The sequence below is a fragment of the Rhineura floridana genome, chromosome 4 (genome assembly GCF_030035675.1).
Source record: "Rhineura floridana isolate rRhiFlo1 chromosome 4, rRhiFlo1.hap2, whole genome shotgun sequence".
Lineage (NCBI taxonomy): Eukaryota > Metazoa > Chordata > Lepidosauria > Squamata > Rhineuridae > Rhineura > Rhineura floridana.
Genome location: NC_084483.1, coordinates 104,559,716 through 104,578,189, shown reverse-complemented (window position 1 = coordinate 104,578,189; position 18,474 = coordinate 104,559,716). Strand labels below are relative to the sequence as shown.

At 40.5% G+C, this 18,474-nt stretch overlaps 1 protein-coding gene and 1 long non-coding RNA gene across 5 annotated transcripts; one reads left to right on the top strand and one right to left on the bottom strand.

Annotated features, from left to right (window-relative positions):
- Positions 1-1,062: 1,062 nt before the first annotated feature.
- On the bottom strand, positions 1,063-12,391 carry TBPL1 (TATA-box binding protein like 1). The gene is made up of 7 exons (XM_061623873.1): positions 12,073-12,391; positions 6,745-6,936; positions 5,588-5,670; positions 5,405-5,468; positions 2,532-2,635; positions 2,357-2,451; positions 1,063-1,598 (listed from the first exon to the last, which is right to left on the bottom strand). Exons 2-7 carry the CDS (start codon positions 6,877-6,879, stop codon positions 1,519-1,521), a joined length of 561 nt encoding a protein of 186 aa, XP_061479857.1. The 5' UTR covers positions 6,880-6,936; positions 12,073-12,391; the 3' UTR covers positions 1,063-1,518.
- On the top strand, positions 12,332-17,223 carry LOC133383351 (uncharacterized). Of its 4 annotated transcripts, none has more exons than XR_009762266.1 (5): positions 12,332-12,750; positions 14,646-14,761; positions 15,500-15,637; positions 15,840-15,975; positions 16,635-17,223. It is a non-coding gene; the product is annotated as an uncharacterized LOC133383351 (long non-coding RNA). The 4 variants fall into 4 exon arrangements; XR_009762268.1 differs by having other exon boundaries at positions 12,332-12,760; XR_009762267.1 differs by having other exon boundaries at positions 12,333-12,564.
- Positions 17,224-18,474: the final 1,251 nt, after the last annotated feature.

Below are 18,474 nucleotides of genomic sequence, written 5' to 3'. Positions count from 1 at the left end.
TGTTGCTACCCACGTGAGTGCATGTTGTTTGCTTGGAGCAAACATTGTGCACCTACCTCCAGCAACACATTTTTAGAGAACTTTTTAGGATTTGCTAGCATTGTCTCCCCCCTTTTTTACCAGTATCTTTTCCTCTGTCCCTCTTGCAAACAAGTTGATTTTTCTATATCCTTTTCCCCACATCTTTGAAGATTCTCATTATATTTAGCAGCATTTCACAAAAATAAAAAATGACATGCTTTCAATAGGATTTATTTATAGTACTGCACTGAGTTTATTTCAGTGTGAAATGCAAACCTGGGAGATGAATGCACAGCACCTGTAGTATTCATATCCACATTGTTTACCTCTTAAGGCTTAGATACGGGAGAAACAGGTACATTTTTAAATATTTATTGTAGATGGCAAGGGTTGCAGTTTCATTTGCCTTATGATATACCACTCATCTGCTCCATATTCAAATTTAATATGGGCTTTTCAAGTCCAAGATTACATGCCAAAGCCAAGTTTTCATGCTTTGATTAGCATTTTTTTTAAAAAATAATCCTAACAGTACTATAGCAACATTTGGCAAATATGTGGACAGTTCTTTAGTAGCATAGGATTGCATCAATGAAAAAATACAATTTCTTCTGAAAATTAAGATCAGTCACTAGCAGTAGTTCAAGGTCGTTTAAAAAAAACAACAACCCTGCAACTAAACTGCATATAGGGTAGCTGATTTGACTAATGCTAAATACTTTAGAAAAGAAGCTTCTCTCTTCACTGAGCACATTCTTAACCAAAAACTATTGATTCAGAGTACATTCTTGCTTATCCTGGCTGGAAAATATTCCCCAAATTCTGCATTTAGTTACAAATATATTGCAGAAAAAACAAATTCTGCCCATGGAACACGTATGTATCTCTCATTCATTTCAGCCTAGTCTGCTATTGATCACTTTACACACGCACTAAAATTTGAACAAAATAAGAGCAGACAATTACACTAACATTGCTGTAGTCATTTACCTATATACAGTTGTTAATAGAAAAGGGAGAAGGAATGTAACAGAACAGGTATGAAGAAAAGTTTTGCAAACTTTTATTTGTGCACATTTATCAGGTGAAAAAGGTAACGTCTACAGCTTCTTTGGTGCCCAACAGTCAGCATACAAAAATGTAAAGGCTATTCACAAATAAAAACACAAGCTCAACCTAAAGAAGTGTTTCCAAAGTTAGTGCATATCATGACAATTCTGCTTACGAACACACAGAAATTACTGCAGAAATAAATAGAATGTCTTGTAAAAAGCAGCAATTTCTTATCTTGTAAACGTTTGTTTTTACAATACAGCACTGTTCCGGGTAATATCCAAAAGGGACTGGAGTTTATCACTGTGGCCAAGAGTTTGCACCTCCTCAGCTGTGTTGGTCCAGTTGTCCTTTTCCCCCCAACCTTCTTTTTTGCTTCTAGTCCGATCTGCAGCAGTCTTATAAAAGGTGCTTGGTTAGGTCACCTAACCATGAAGTGGCAAATTATAACATTTCTTTCCTGCTTTCAAACACAAATGGATAGATTTGTTCCACTGCAGTGGCGACAGCCTTTACATTTGGCCCTGAGGGTAGGACAAGACAAAGCATAAGGATACACACACACACAAAACCCCAACCCCCAAGGCTCCAATTCCTTGATTGTTATTGTGTTTTGAATTTTTTTACTAAACCTGAATGGACCAATATTCTAAAAATCACCATTTTAATGTAGCAGTCTTAACTAATACTATTGAAGTACCAAGTACCTTCAGACTAACCTGAAAACACTTATTCAGTACATGCCATACCTCATCCATGTCCATCCTGGTCTGATCTCCAATCCTCTCAAATTGAAGACCAGGGAATAGAGGGGTCAGAAGTCCAGACAGGAGGCAGCAGCACAAAACCCAGTAAAGACACTTTCATTTTCCAAAGAATGCTTTCTGCATTTTATATTATAAGTTGCCTGGGACAGCGCAGATGCAGCAGTGCAACCCTTGATCCACTTGTTACACTTTTGGTGTTAAGTTTCTGAGTGCCCTGTTGGCTTTGTGATGACACAGCTTAAATCCAAGAATCTCAGTTTAAATGAATGGTAATTCTATTTGCTAATGAGTTAGTTCATCCTAAACACTGGAAACTGCAAAACAGAATCCAACTCTCGTTGAATCTACTAGACTTTAATCTACTATAGTAATTACCTAAGTTAGATGGTACAGGTACACCGAAACAGGTATCATTTTAGGAGGAAGCCATACACCATGCTGGCCTCATCTCCTACAAAAACATATACCTGAGCAACCACACAAAGAAAGTTACTGATTCACAAAAAGGTGAATACCTGTAACTGTGATACTTCCTGTTGAAAAAATCTGTAAAGTAGCTCTGAGAGATTTTATTCTGTAGCACACCGCAGGATGAAGCTCCGGTTCATAACTAGGAAGCAGAAAAGCAAAAGTTCAGTTACAAAGAAAGAAAGCAAGGTAAAGAGAGAATAGATACAAAATCTACTATACCTAGCATGGGGTCTGTTGTTTTTTGTGAATTCTGGCAATCTGATTTCAAACGGCATGTTGCATACTGCTAAAACATTGACAACTTTAAAATCTGTAAAAATGACCTTTTAGAAAGAAAAAGAACATAAGTGGAAATATTAGACACCAATTTGAAAAGAAAATGTTCACGGCGTAAGACAACTTTGGACAAAAACAACAAAATAAGGGCTTTCTAAAATCTAGATGTCTAGAATTTTATGACAGTTCTACAAGGTATTTCTTTGCATGTGCCATTACCCCTAATTAAGGCTGCAATTCAATACATGTCTACTCAGAAATAAACTCCACTGAGTTCAATGGGACTTACTCCCAGGTATATGTGTATGGGATTGCAGCCTAGCAGTATTTATATGTGAATCCCCTTGCTCTGCAAAAATAGACTAATACTTTTCAGTTACCTGAAAATTTAAGGAGGGGAAATATTGCATACAATGATGATAGGTTAGATGGTTAAAGCTTTAGGCACAATCATTCAAAAGTTAAGCATCCTAAATCCAATTGGTTTCAACAGCAGTGAGAATTAAGCACATGAAACCTAAAAGTGCTTCACTGTGGCTGGAGTTTGCCCATTACTGTAAGAACCTTTTCAGAAAGGATGTCATTTTCCAATTATCTTAAAATTTATTGACATCAGTTCAATTAGTTGGTTTTGCATTGTTTATACTAGTTGCCGCAATGGCAGTCAAGAATCACCAGTTCTACTGAACGTTGGGAAATATTCTAAAGTCATTGTTGTAATCATGATCATTCTTATAATTACTCTGCTGCTTTGTTTCAAACAAATCTTTTTATAGAAAATGATGATGGACTGTAACTATTTCTTTAAAACAACAGTTCAATCTCTCCTTTGCTCAGCTAGGCAAATGTGGCTGCTGCCAGAGCAAATGAAAAACTGAACTGCTGCTTTTAAAAAGGTAGCTCTTAAAAAAGACAGATTGGCAATGGGCAACAGTGGCAGTGGCTCCTTACTCTTTTTTTCCTAACTATGTAGAATGAAGTGATAATAAGCCAGTTCTCAAAGCCCACACCTATCAAGTATCCAGATTGCTAGTCAGAAACCCTCTCCATTCTCCGGAATTTGAAAACATACAGATGAGGCCACCTATCCCCATGTTCATTAGCTAAAATGACAGTGCATGAACTAAGGCCAAGCCATGTAATTTGTACAGAAGAAAGGGCTTTGGAAAAGAATACCTTTTCCTATTAAAAACCCTACATATCCTTCAGGAAGTATTCTTATTAGTTTGACTACTCTGCTTAATTTCTATATGCAAGGCAGACATGCCCCTCATGTTATTGCAAAACTAGATCAATATAAGAATGTCAAATCCATCACTTTCATCTCATATTCAAATAGCATAGATCTCCATTAATAATTTTACTGTTGAAGTTAAATGAGAAATTAAATTTCTCATTTAATTCAGTTCGAAGACGAAAATTCATCTGCTAATGCTACACTGTGAGGTGGCAAAGAAGCAATATGCTGTGCTAACCAACAAGATAATTAGACCAAAAGAAAATATAGCGATGTCCACTGTCAAACTCAAGAGTAGCATAGCTTTTAAATAGCATTATTTGCAGAAATGTTTGTCAATCACGTTATTATATTGTTACCACCCATATTGCATTTCAAAAAGTGTTATCTGCTGCAATATTGGAAATAGCATGAATTATGTGAAGCCAATTCAAATGAAGAGATTCAATGGGGAAAACCTTCCCAGTGGTCTCTGGGCCTCTGTTATGGAATTTTCATACAGCACTAAAAGCGTCTCTGACTCTGAAGCAGTCTGGGTAGCACTAGCATGCTGGCAGAATCCTATGTCTCTATGAATTTTCACCTTTTCTGTGCTTCGTGGTTGTCTGGATGGCTTCTCTGTCAGCAGGGATCCACAAAATTTGACTTTGCTTACTGGAGGAGATGCTGTCTTGACAGTACCGCATCTGCCTGGAATTCAGTATGCAGCCACCCAACTGTCAAACTCTCCCCCACCCCACTCACACGCACTCATATACACACAAAGATCTGTAGCCACCCTTATGAGTTTTCACCAGCAGTTAAAAACTAATTGTTGCCCAGGTCTTTGGCGGATTCCCACCACCACCACCTGCACTTTGTATTTTTACTAGCACTAGATGCTGTGGATTGTCTGATATGGATTTTAACTCTGTGGTATGATTTTAAATTGTTGCAAGCCACTTTTGTAGGCACACTGTCTGAACAGCAATCTTTAAAACTAATGCATCATCATCTATAGTAACCACCAACCTCTTCTTTTCCCAAGTCCTGTGGCATATGGAGATCACTGTTGTAGAAGAGACAAGGCTTTTGTTGCTGCTTCTGCCTTCTATGAAAAAGAACTTTTTTGCACATTCTCTGCAGCAGTGGTTCTGGGCATTTCTGCAAAACCCTGCTCATGGGAAACAACTCCTCCTTTATTCCACAGAAAAATTGGAGGATATAAAGGAGGAGAAACCACCAGGACTTTCTCAGAAAGTGCCACCTTAAAAAGAAGGCCTGTTTTTCCCTTTACACGGGGGTTTTACACAAGGCATCAGCAGCATGGTGAGCTTTTGCAGGAAATGAAGCCACTTCTCTTTCCTCTTTCACAAGTAGAAAGGAGGAGAGTTTTCTCTCTCACAAACATGGTTTTTGCTAAATCAGGCACTCACCACAAACAAGGGAAGAGTGTTGGAAATCTGCTCAGCAATAAGCCTAATCAGCTGGCTTTCTAGAAGCAGATCTGTTTAAACAGACATTCTCTGAATTAAGGACATAAACATGTCACCATTTACCAGTGAACCCAGCCCTAGATTGGTATCATTGAAGGAATTACCTGAAAACCTAGTTTCTGCAGACTACGGGCTAATCGTCTGGCACCAAATTTAGCTTCTTCTTCACTAGGTTGAAAACAAATAAGTTACTGGTTAAAAAGTTAAGGAAGTAAGGGTTCAAATTCAACAACACACAAGTGACTGTGAAAGAGAGATTTTATATAAAAGAAATAAATGAAACATACCTTGTAGCTCCTGTGCAAATTACTTTTCCTGAGGACCAAATTGTTGCTGTAATCCTGGGTTTCCTAAGCTTCATTAATACTTTCTGAAATCAGTCAGGAAAAAAACATTTTAAATCAAGAAATTTCCTAATGTAATGCATGTTTTGCTTGCATACAGAATAACTGTTTAAGTAATCAATGTCAACAAAGTAAAAGCTATGGGAATACAGTAGGGCTCTGCTTCCTGGTGCTCCGCTTCCCGGCGTTCCGCTAATGCGGCGGCTTTCATTCCCCGTTTCAAAGCCGATTTTGTGGCATTTTTGCGCGATGCGCCCCATTATACTCAATGGGGTTCTGCTTTACCGCGATTTCGCTTTACAGCAGTGGTCCGGAATGGAACCTGCTGTATAAGCGGGGCCCGCCTGTAGCTGCCTAACTCCCCAGACCAGAACCTATTAATGTAATTATTCCCATGTTTTAATAACTGAATTCCCAAGCTAATATAAAGCACACTGAAAAAACTTCATGTACATAGGCTACAATCCTACACTTACCAAGATTACATTTACCTGGGAATAAATTCCACTAAATTAAATCAACTTTATTCTCAGGAGACATGCATAGGATTGCAGCCTTAGGTCTTCTTCAAAGTTCTTCAAAATCGGTTTTCATCCTCCTCCCCCCACCCTGATCTGTCCAATATGCTGTGTATGTCAATACATGATACTTCCCTCAAAACTGCTGTATCTATAGCAGCCTTTCCCAACCAGTGTCCCTCCAGATGTTGTTGGACCACAACTCCCATCAGCCTCAGCCAGCATTGCCAATGGTCAAGAAAGATGGGAGTTGTGGCCCAACAACATCTGGAGGCACACTGGTTGGGAAAGGCTGATCTATAGTACTGAAATGACCTTCACACAAAAGCACAAATGAACACAAGACACACCAACAAAACCTCTTAGATCTCCCTACTGAAAGGCATCATAACAGAGATCTTGAACCTCAGTATTTTGGTATTGGCTATAATAATACCCAGCAACTTTTAAAGAAAAAAATGCATCTATAATTCAGACCATTGAAATACAAAAAATGTTGTTGCATAGAGAATGAAACTCAACACAAAATATGACCAGTGGAAGGTAGTGAATTAACCAAAACTGAGATGTTAAGTCACTTACCCCAACATCACGCTTGTATATTACATTTGCTCCCTCTAATGCAATCTTTCGCAAGTTTAAATGACATCTTGTTCGGAAGACACAGACTACATTTGTGATTAAAATGTCCAATGCAACATCACTCTCTGCATCCATTGGGGTGACTCAGATAAAACCTCAAGATTTCCAACACGACACCATGAAGATCACATCCTTTGTTGGGGTGGAGGAGAGAAGGTATACAGGTCAAACAGTTATCTAGAAAAGGTCCTTAAGGCCTCAATATCCTAAAAGACATGCTTTCCAGAGCATAGCATGTCTCCTAGAGACATACAGTGGAGGTAGTCACATAAAAAACTATGCCTTTTGTTTTGTTTTAATCATAGTTTTCTCAACAAACTGCAAGTCATTTCACAGATGAGCAAACAAGCCATGGCATTTTTCTCCAAAGTTTGTTTTGTTTTCCAACTGCTCATACCCCTATGGTTTGGCAAGCATCTTAGGTGGCTTGGTCAAACAAACCATAGTTAAGCAAGGCTGTTATGCTCAGACTAACACCAAACCACAGTTAAAACAAGTCAAGCTTCACAAGTCAACAAACCATTGTGGTTTGTTGGCAGAAAACAAACACATCAAGGCTTAGTCCTGCAGTGGGGACCCTGTGGCCGAATGAGACTAAGCTTCAGCTGTACAATGACATCATCTGCAAAACTCATTTCATTCCTTTTTTACATTTTTTTGGGACCAAACAGTGCATACAGCAGAATTGTTTTCTGCACGTTAGCACTAAAGCTTCTTTTGTACTCTTGAATAAGATATGTTACGATGGTGCTGGTTTTAGCCTACATCATGAGGGAGAACGGAGGCAAGCAAACAAGCCCCTCCTCCGTAATTTCACTACTGCTAACATATGGATCTCTCCCCCCCCCCACTAAAAAGCCCTAACACTCCTGGAACAAATTGACCCAATTAATCCAACTCTCTATACTGGGTACAATGGTAAGGCACTTAGGTGCAGGGTAAGTTTAAAACCAAACAAACTGTCTCCACTTAATGGTTTTTGTGGGTAACAAGTTAAGTTTGGAAAAGATAGTCTTTTCTTTAAAAAAAAAACAGAATTTGAACAATTGTCCATAACTCAAATATAAATAGAAGAAAATGCATCTACCTAAACCTAGACAAGACAGTTTCTCTAATCAAGCCAGTACTTATCAATATGCACCTCTCAGTTCAGTTTTCACCCTTCTCCTAGTTTCTTTCTTCATGCTTCAGTTCTCTGACACTGTTTCAGCTCTCTCTCTCTCTTCAATTTTTCAACTCCAACTTATGGCTCATTTTCCACCTTAACTTATATACAATGTTTTCACACATCCTCCCAACTTTTTAGCCAATGAGAAGGCTAATGGAATGCTGTTTCAGTTTCTATTCCACTCCAAAACACATTGACTTCATTTCTCCAGGCCTCTTAAATCTGGTTTTGTTTTCTTATGAACTTCTACAGCTCCTAGTCAGAACAGCCCCTAAAAGAGAAACTACGTAACCATTGTTTCTCAGCATGATATAAGAAACTGTTTACAAATTATTAAAAATCTGGGAAACAGGATCTTGGCAAATAGGACACTGCATAGCTGCAATATGGATGAGAGGAGTAAAAGCACATTAGTTAGGATGGCATATCTTCAGTTAGGAATGGACAGAATCTACTAGCCAACCAGATTTTACTAAAAATATTTATTCTTATGGGTTTCATGACAGCCAGCAATGAGCTCTTAAATTACTTGTAAGTACAAATAACCTAAAAGACAATGCAGATCAGGAAGGGCATCCTACCAACCATCTCTGGTTCACTTTCTAACATCTGTTCTTCAGCCATAAACATCTTGCCTAAGCACTAACTAGTACATTTGTAAATGGAAAGAAATATCTTTAAGTTGTTGAATCTAGATGACAAAGTAAGATGAAAATAAGCACTGTTTTTAATAAAGATTCAAAACACAGAACTTCATATGAGAAATGCAGCATTTTCTAATCCAGTGGTTCTAGTTCCCAAACTTTCTCCCCCAAAGACCAACTGAAAGCTGCCAAGGGTCTTGGCAGACCACTTAATGATTTTTTCTGCCTGTTGTTGCAATTGTAAAGTGCTGTGCTAGGTGCTGTGATTTTATTTTTTTATGGCTGCTTTTATTTTTAATATATTTAAATGTATTACAATTTGAATTTCATATAGTTCTACAGAATATAAATTGTAAGTGTTCACAGACATGCTGTAGACCACCTGAATGAAGCTCGCAGAGCAGATTGGGAACCCCTGTTCTAACCCATAGCACGTATCCAGGACCCCTTCCCCAAACAGTTTTTTTTTACCCAAAGATCCTCCATATGTCATTAAGTTTTTTTTAATTGACCACTCCTGCAGTCCCCCACTTTGGTGGCTTGATGCCAAATATTTTCCAATTTTTTTAAAAAAAAGTTTTTTAACTTTTTGTGTCCAACAATAGCTGCCCTCCAAGATCTATTGATTTTTTTAAAAAATTAAGGATGATATCCAACTAAGTCATACTCAGAGGTGACCCATTGAAACTGATGGACTTGGTTACTCAAGTCTATCAATTTCAGCGGCTGTACTCCCATAGATTCCCTGTTTTGATTCTCTGATGCACAAAGGTTTGTGACTCACTCAAAAACCCAAGAATTTAATTTTGGGTATACCCACTTTGACATGCAGCTCCCAGAGGGATGGCCATGAGTCAACATGGCCCACAGCCTGAAGAAACATAGCCACCTCTGTTCTACAAGGTTCCAGAGAACAAGCTCACGGTTCCTAGCATGAAACCCAGTCTGGCAGCAGGGGATTGGAGAGAAAAGTTCTCTACACAAATCTTTCATTGGTGGGAGAAGATAATAGGAGTATATGGGAAAGCTAAAGGCAAATTCTTCATCACTTATGAAAACCAATGGTAGCAGTATTTCTCACATGACAAAAGAACAGTTTCTCTTGACCATTTATGTTACCGAATGTTAGCACAGTATATTTCATTTAAAATGGGAAGACCAATTGCTTGTCTTTCTACTTTGCATCATTCCGACAGATGGACATTAGTTCCAACAAATATTTGTAGGGTTGTTTTAGTATGCAGGTTCTCGAACTGTTAAGGTGAGTCTTCCTAGGGAGCTATCACACCACCACCTCTTTCAGCGTAGCAGACACCACTCTGTTCCATAAAAGGCCTTAGTAGAACCTCTAAGTGAGTTCCTCCCTGGTAAATCTTATTACCAGCCAGTGTGGGCACAGGTCAAGAGACAACATCATTGGCTTACCCCCTGCAAATGACCTAACCACATCCTGAGGCTGCAACAGCTGAAGCTGACCCCACAAACTTTGAACATACAGCACTTTAATGACCTCTGCAGGTATTGCAGCAACTGTGATGCCCAGTTAGGAATGGATGCAAGTGGCTTTGCCCTCAGTGCTTCATTACTGTTAGTAGTTTCTACTTCCAGACTGGAATTAACTAGTCCGCTCACCAGTTAAAACAACTCTACTGGGAGATTCATTGATACAATGATGGCAGAGAATCTTCACCACCACCGCATGTAGGCACAAGTACACACTTTTACCTTGTAGTTGTATTTGTAGCAAGATTTGCACTACCTGCACTCTAGCCATCTACTGGCTTGCTTCATTGACTGGAGGTCCTTGGAAAACCAAGGAGCCTTTGGAGCTCTCCATTGCCAGAGAGCACTTTGGAATGATTGTGTTGAATAGCCCTGCTAATCTCACTGTCCCATAGCAAGATCAGGGCCTCGACAGGAGCACCAGTAATACAAATTCCCTAGAGTAAGAGTTGAAAAATCCAGAGCATTCAGGAATCCCTCAGATACCCTAAGTCTTTTTTGGGGGGTGTGTGAAACCAACAGGTCCCCACCCCTGCAGGGGGAGTCAGCCACAATCAAACCAAATCTCACCAGGGAGTTGTCCATCTATGACAGTGGGGCGACACTCACACACCCTTTCCACTGCCTTGTTCTCAATCCATTCTGTCATGAAAACCAGAGATACCTGTTCTGTCTCTCCAGCCCAACATCATGTACACAACCCAGCTGCCATATTGGTTTCCTGATGAGACAGATAGAAATTCTATGGATGACTGCAACCCTCCCCCCCAACCTATGCTGGTATTGCATTGAGACCTGGGCAGGCAAAGCTGAATCATATGATATGCCCAGTCTTGTGCTATACCTCAACACAGAGGTACTGTATATATTCCTAGAGGAGTGCTTCTTTAGGAAGGGCATGTAAGGCTCCATGGCCGAAAAGGCCCTCCCTCTGGGCATTTGTGACCTAACCTTAGATGCCAGCCTCTGATATACACTGTAGTGTTTAGACAGATGTTCAGATGCTATGGGGAGGTTCTTCAGAAAACCAGGCCACAAACCATTTAGGACTTTATAAATAACAACCAGGCCCCTGAAATGTGCCCAAAACTGGTGGGATGGGGTCTGTGCAGCCAGTCCATCAGTAATCTATTAGCTGTGTTTTGTACTAACTCAAGTTTTTGAGACTCTTCAAAGGCAGCCCTATCTACAACAAATTAATCCAGACTAGAGGTTACCAGGGCATAGCAACTATGGCCAAGCTTTATCCAGAAGGGGTTGCACTAACCATAATGTGCGAAGGGTGCTGCACACCACAGTGCCATTTGGACCTTTCCAGTGACAATCTTGGATCTATCAGCATCCCCAGAGTGCTAGCCTAGCATTTTACTTGGAGTGCAACCTCATCTACAACTGAAACCACTTTCTTTGTGCACATAGGCTAGTTTCACTGCACTACTTATAAGGCACAGGACCATGGAGTTTGCTAGTAGAAGAATCAGGGGGAAACACATTAAAAAGGCAATTCTCTTTTTAAACCGGTTGGCAGTGGTAAGAACAGGTCCTTGTTCCTAAGGGCTCCTTGCTAATATGACTCAATCAGGGTTGCCAGGAAACAAACTAGTGTCTGTGGAGGGGGGATACTCAGTTAGCTACCTGCCCTTCTTCCCCCTTTCCCATGGAGTAGGAGGGCATCGTGTTTTGCATTCAGCGATTGTGTGCAGGCAAGAAAAAGATGGGGAAAGCGGACGAAAGGGGTGGAGAAAGGAGCGAGCCAGAATAATTTAGAGTGTAAAATTAACAGGGCGATTTTGACAGATCCAAGTGTGAGGGTTTGCTTGCTTTTTAAAAGGCACAAATCCCTCCTTCCTTTCGGGGTTTAGCTCCCTTCCGAGAACATGAGGCAGACGGAGGAAAAACCCACCCGGGCCCCTCTCTTCTCCTTCCCTCCCCCACCTTCATCGTATCCCTCACCCCGGCTCGGCGACGAACGGATAGCGACACGAAGACCGTTATCGCCGCACAACCTAACGGCTGGATTTGCCGGTGTTTCCTCTCCACTCCTCCTTCCTCTTCACCGGAATCCTATGGGCTCACGCCCCCGCGCAACCCGGTTGCTGCCGTCGTTCTACGTCGTCTCCTCTATCTACAGAGCTGTTCCGGGTCTCGAGGCCACCGAATCCCCGCGACACAATAAAACATCACAAAGCGCGCGAACACCATAGATAACGCCCCTTTTCCCCATCGCCTAGAGTGGCAGCCGGATGTTCTCCCTAGCCAGTGTACTTCCGGTTACGGTTGTCGGGCCTTCACGGAGGGGGAAGCTGAGGGATTTCTTCAGAGTCGGAGATGCAAAGGAAGACGGGGCGTGGCCAGCAGGGAGGCCGAGAAACATAAAAGTTGGCCTTCGATCCGCTTTCTCACGCCTTGGGTGTAGCGAAGCGAGAGGGGGGTATCTTTATCCCGGTGCGCAGTTCTCCAGCTTAATAATAAGTTAAGGGGTCTGGTGCCTTCAAAAGTGGCTAAAGGGAGTGATGCCTTCTTGGTCTTGTTGTTGTTGTTATGTGCCTTCAAGTCGATTACGACTTATGGCGACCCTATGAGTCAGCGACCTCCAAGAGCATCTGTCATGAACCACCCTGTCCAGATCTTGTAAGTTCAGGTCTGTGGCTTCCTTTATGGAATCAATCCATCTCTTGTTTGGCCTTCCTCTTTTTCTACTCCCTGCTGTTTTTCCCAGCATTATTGTCTTTTCTAGTGAATCATGTTTTCTCATTATGTGTCCAAAGTATGATAACCTCAGTTTCATCATTTTAGCTTCTAGTGACAGTTCTGGTTTAATTTGTTCTAACACCCAATTATTTGTCTTTTTCGCAGTCCATGGTATGCGCAAAGCTCTCCTCCAGCACCACATTTCAAATGAGTTGATTTTTCTTGGTCTTAGCACAAACATAAAAAAGAAAATGCATAGACTGGTTTCAAATTTGGAGCATTAAAATTCTTAGGAGAGGACTTCCACGCCACGGACAAACATAACATTTGGTGCACATGTATTCCAAGACCCCCTGGTTCCGTTAATTTTCTGAAAACTACATTTCTACCTTTTTTTCCTTCAAATTGGGGGGAATAGGAATATCCTCTGGGCATGATTAAATCTTATACATAGTAGGGGTGGAAAGATCTGTCAATTTTAGTTCACTCAGTTTCTCATTTTTCCAATCTTAAATTCAGTTCTCTGAATTTCTGCAGCAGTTTGATTTTTTAAAAAAAATCCTCATGAAATTTCTCCAGCATTTTAGTGCAAATTTCACCTAATAAACACATTTTGTATGCAATTTTAATTGCTGTACACATTTTTGCAAGCAATTTCTCATCATATAATGCATTTTATGTTATTTTCATTCATATCAGGGCTGGTTCTAAAGGGTGGCCAGGTGGGGCACTGGCCCAGTGGCCCCTGGAGCTACAGGGCCCCCCTCACCCACCCCTCTGCTCCCCTTCCGCGATCCGCTGCCCCCACCTACCTGTCTGCTGTCTTTTACCATTGTCCTTAATGAAGATGGCGGCCGCGGTTTCCCTAAGGTACTGAAGCCTCTGCCGCCATTTTAGTTGATGGCAGAGTTGCGCACACATAGCACACACGCGTGCCATCAACAAAGATGGCAGCGGAGGCGTCATCCCCTTAGGGAAACCGCAGCCACCATCTTTGTTAAGGGCAATGGTAAAAGACAGCAGATGGGGTGGCTGCGTGCATGCACGCACACACACACACGCCGGTGGCCAGGGCAAGCTGATGCCCAAGTGCCCCAGCATTCCTGGAGCCGGCCCTGATTCATATATTCATTTTTATGCACACTTTCCCCTAACACATGCATTTTTGTAAACATTGGCTTGCAAACTGCATTGCAAAATGTGAATAAGTGCGAATTTCAAAGAGTGGCTGTTTCAGTTCTCATTGTTCTGGAAAGGGCAAATTTGCTAAATTCGGCTTGAAATGCAAACTGAATAGAATTTCTCACCCATCTCTAATACACACTTACCTGGGAATAAGACTGACTTTTGTGTCTACTTCTGAGTAGACTTGTATTGTGCTACAAGGCATAACAGTCCTGAACTTCCCAGCTGTCCAAACTTGCCAGTCACATGGTACTAGATGGGATCTATGTAGGAAGTTACAAAGTTGCCATTCCTAGCAATTTTCTGGAAATATTGACTAGAACAGATATCGTAAGTTTTCTTTGTATGTAGGTTTATTGCTTAATTTGCAATTCTTATCAAAATAACATATGAACACGTTTCATTTGACTGGGTCAGAAGTTGCCATTCTGAGCTATTTTCCAACAACATGATTTATGGGCTGAAACAGATGCCTGAATGTGGTTTCTGTGGAAGTTTTGTGGCTTACTGCAATGGATCCAAAACCTTTTCCTCCATGGACCACTTGAAAATTGCTGAAGGACTTGGTGGACCACTTAAATTCTGCCTGTTGTAGCAATTGTAATGTGCTATGCTAGATGCTGTATGATTTTTTAATTGTATTTTTACAGGCATGCTATGGACCACCTGAATGAAACTCACAGACCATTGGTGATCCACAGACCACAGTTTGCAAACCCCTGGTTTATTGCATCAGTTCCATCTAGTCACATGTCTTGTGAATTTGGTTAGTTTGGCCAGCTCAGAAGCTGCTGTTCTGAGCCATTCGGTTTTTTTCCAGATGGGTTCTAGTTATGAATGAGTTAATAAAAGTATAATATTTCAGATCTGAATGGAGATATATATATTTATTCAAGATCATTCTAGTTCAGTGCGATTTTTACACCGTCTCTAGAATTTGATAAAGGGTTATGGCTCAAAGAGCAGAATACATGCAAAAAATTCCAGCTTCAACCCCTGGCACTTCCAGGTGGGAACAACTCTTGCTTGAGATCCACTCTTAGTCACTGTAGTCAATGAACTTATGGAGTAACACTAGGTCTAAGGAACCTCTGGAAATTTATTATGGCATATACCCACAAGAGCATCTGATCAAGTGGATTGTATTCCTTGAAAGCTTATGCACCATAATCAATTTGTTAATCTTTAAGGTACCACTAGGCTCTTTATTGTTTTAGGTACAAGGCAGTTTTGAATGTACTAGATACTTTAAGAATTCCTGATTATAAGGCATGTTTGTAATATTTACACCTAATGGTCAAAACAAAAGGCATAAGGTTTACTCCATAATAGAAGCCAGCAGTCCAACACATAACAACACATACATGGGACAGAATACATGGGCTGTGAATTGTCTCTTTATGCCCTTTAATCAGCCTCAGATTATGATTCTAACTCTAGCCAGAAATGTGCTTGCAGAATACAGATGTATTTACTAGCCTGTGTGTATATTTTGCAACTACAGAATACAACATCCTGAGAACCAAAGCTTTAGAAAACACATACAGATGTTTCTTCCTTTTACAACTGCAGAAATCGGCTTGAAAACATTTTGCTCTTCTTCCTGAAATCCGAGATATCCAAACACATGCTGAGCAAGGAGGTGGGATGATGCTCCATTTAGTTTCTTGTTTCATCTCATGGCTAGCACAAGCATAATAAATTATGCAAAATAAACAAATATATGTACATGTTTTTATTTTGCTTTTGTGTTACCTCAACATAATATTTAAAATTTGACTTTTTCCCCACAGAGCAATTTTTTTGTATAGAGTCTGTCTTATACTTTCTGTTTATTTTTGTAGGTACCATGAGTGCCATCATGTGGTATAAAAAAGTAGAATATTAAGTTACATGCAAGTGAAGTTGCTGATCCATGAAGAAACAATGGTGGAATTAATTTCCGGAGGGGTTGCCATGTTCCTGTCTGTTGCAGCAAAAGTAATAAAGAATCTTGTGGCACTTAAAAACTAATATATTATGGCATAACCTTTCTTGTCTACTCCATCAAATGTATGAAGTGTAATCCTTAGTTGGCAAGTATACATGCACATGAATGTAAAGGGAAATTTAGAGGTTGGAGTTAAATGGCGATGAAATGTAAAAAGTATAGTCTGTGACAATTCAGTTAGAGCTTAAATATTTGGAAAACAAGCACAGAGATCCTTCACTGCAATACTAATTGGTGATAACACAATCAACTTACCTCTGCTAAGTACTGAGGAAATAGTTGTACATTTTCAGTAGTTAGATATGGGCATATGGAGTCTGGTACAGTTTTGTATTATTCATCCAGAAGTCTGGTACACTTTTGTATTATTTTTCTTTTCAACATTTCCCCCCCAGCCATCTGATACAGCATTTTTCTAAAGGAACTTTTTAAAAACCCACAATGGCTGTTAATATATCCTGACTTCTTCTGGTGCACACTCTGATAAGAACTTGCTTGTAACCTGAGATTATATCTTTTGATATGAAGTTTTAATTTGTATTGTTCAACGGTGCTTCTTCATAGTATATTGTGACTCCTGAATGTGTACGTACATTTGTAGATTCTGAATCTATTTATTTATTTAAAGCATTTTTATCCCACTCCACAGCCAAAAAGCGGCGCCCAGAGTGACCTACCAATGTCAAGGATGAGGCAGCCCCTGCTCTCGGAGGTGGCGACTGCAATCCAAACCCTCTTTGCACAAAGATTGGGTGGAGGGTTGGATAGGCGGAGGTGTCTGCCAGCATGAAGGTCCAAATTCCACACGCCAAATGTGCGGGTGGGTTAAAGTGCCACCAGTGGGATTCTGCCAGCTACAGCTCACAGAAAGACCTGAAACAGGAATCTCAGAACTGGCCCAGGATTTGCTGGATTCCAGGCTGGCCCGGACGCTGGCACATGATAGCATCGGACCCAATAAGGTGCAGCAATTTGCCTCCACCACTCTTTGCTCTGGCCAGCATGGGCTGCATATGTTGCAGTGGCCCTGCTGCTTCGTTAAACCTTGCTGCTGCCCATCCAGGGTTTGGATGTGGCTTTACAGTCTAAAAGACATGACACAAAAGGGAAAAGGCTTTGTGGAGATGAGGAAAAAAGAAAACCCAGAAGAAGCATAATCATCCACAATATCTGCATATCAGAAAGGAGCACTCCGCATGCAAACTCAACTATCATTAAAAAAATCCTGGAAAAGATGATATACTGGTTACTTGCTTCAGCTGTCCGGTTTAAATGATTTTCAGGAGATCAGTCAAAGAATCAGAAGGGGTTCTGGTATTCTTTACATTTACAACTTTTATACTTTCCATCACCGTTGTTCTAGTGCGCTGTTTACACTCAGAGCCTATGGTTATGACTATAAGCCACAGCTGAAGGGTAACTGCCACAGCAAGTGGCACTGTATGTCCTTCCCATTCATGAAATGCATGTCAAAATGCCATTCTATTGCCCATTTTCTGAGCCCCTGCTCAACTTCATTGGCTATTACCAATGCAAATCACAAAACATGGAAACAAGCAAATGGAGCACATTTCTGAACAGACTGAAGTAAATGCAAGAGCTGTGCAAGAGTGTAGTAGTGCTTCTGTATAGCTCTCACTCATTTTAGAGGGATCTGTGCAAAAGAACTTGCCAGTGGATTGTGCCCAATGACGTTATCCTGGCAGGGCTTTGATGTTACATTGACACCCAAAGCAGATATGCCACATTTTTAGCATTGTCAAATTTAAAATTAGCATTGACCCAATGAAATGTATCTCCATGTATTCAAGCACATATGCACATCATATTCTAGTTGATGATGCTTTATTGGCAGAGTAGAACATACTGTGAAACTTCTCAAAATAAAAAAAGAATTATTTGTCTTTATAGGTCCAAACTAACTATAGGAAGTCGGTATAGTTTTGGATCATTAATGAAATTAACTTCCAGAAACCTGTTTGTGGATTGCAAGTTGTCTGTTTTAAATATGTGACATATTTGATCAGTCAACTTTCCCCACAAGTGCCATAATCTAAAGTAGGGGTAACCAATGTAGTACTTCCATGATGTTATTGGACTGCAACTCCTCTCAGTCCCAGCCAGCATCAGGAATGACGATAGTTGTAGTCCAACAAGACCTGGAGGGCACCACATTGCCTACTCCTGATATAGGATAAGAATTTGAGTTTCAAGCCATGGCTGGCCGTTAGGTCTTTCATCACACCAGTGAAGTTCTGTGTTATTTACACTACTGCTGTTGGAGACTGATGTCATTCACATTGTCAACTGTTTCTGCTTTATATATTGTCAGTGTACCCTTTCATGTACGCATCCAGTTAATGGAGGCTGCAATCATATACACTCAGTGTGGGGAACAGCGACTCCATTGTAAATATTACTTATTTTCAATTAATTCTAACCACTAACATTCTAGCCTTTTAGCAGCCTTTTCTCCAGTAAAAGGAAAA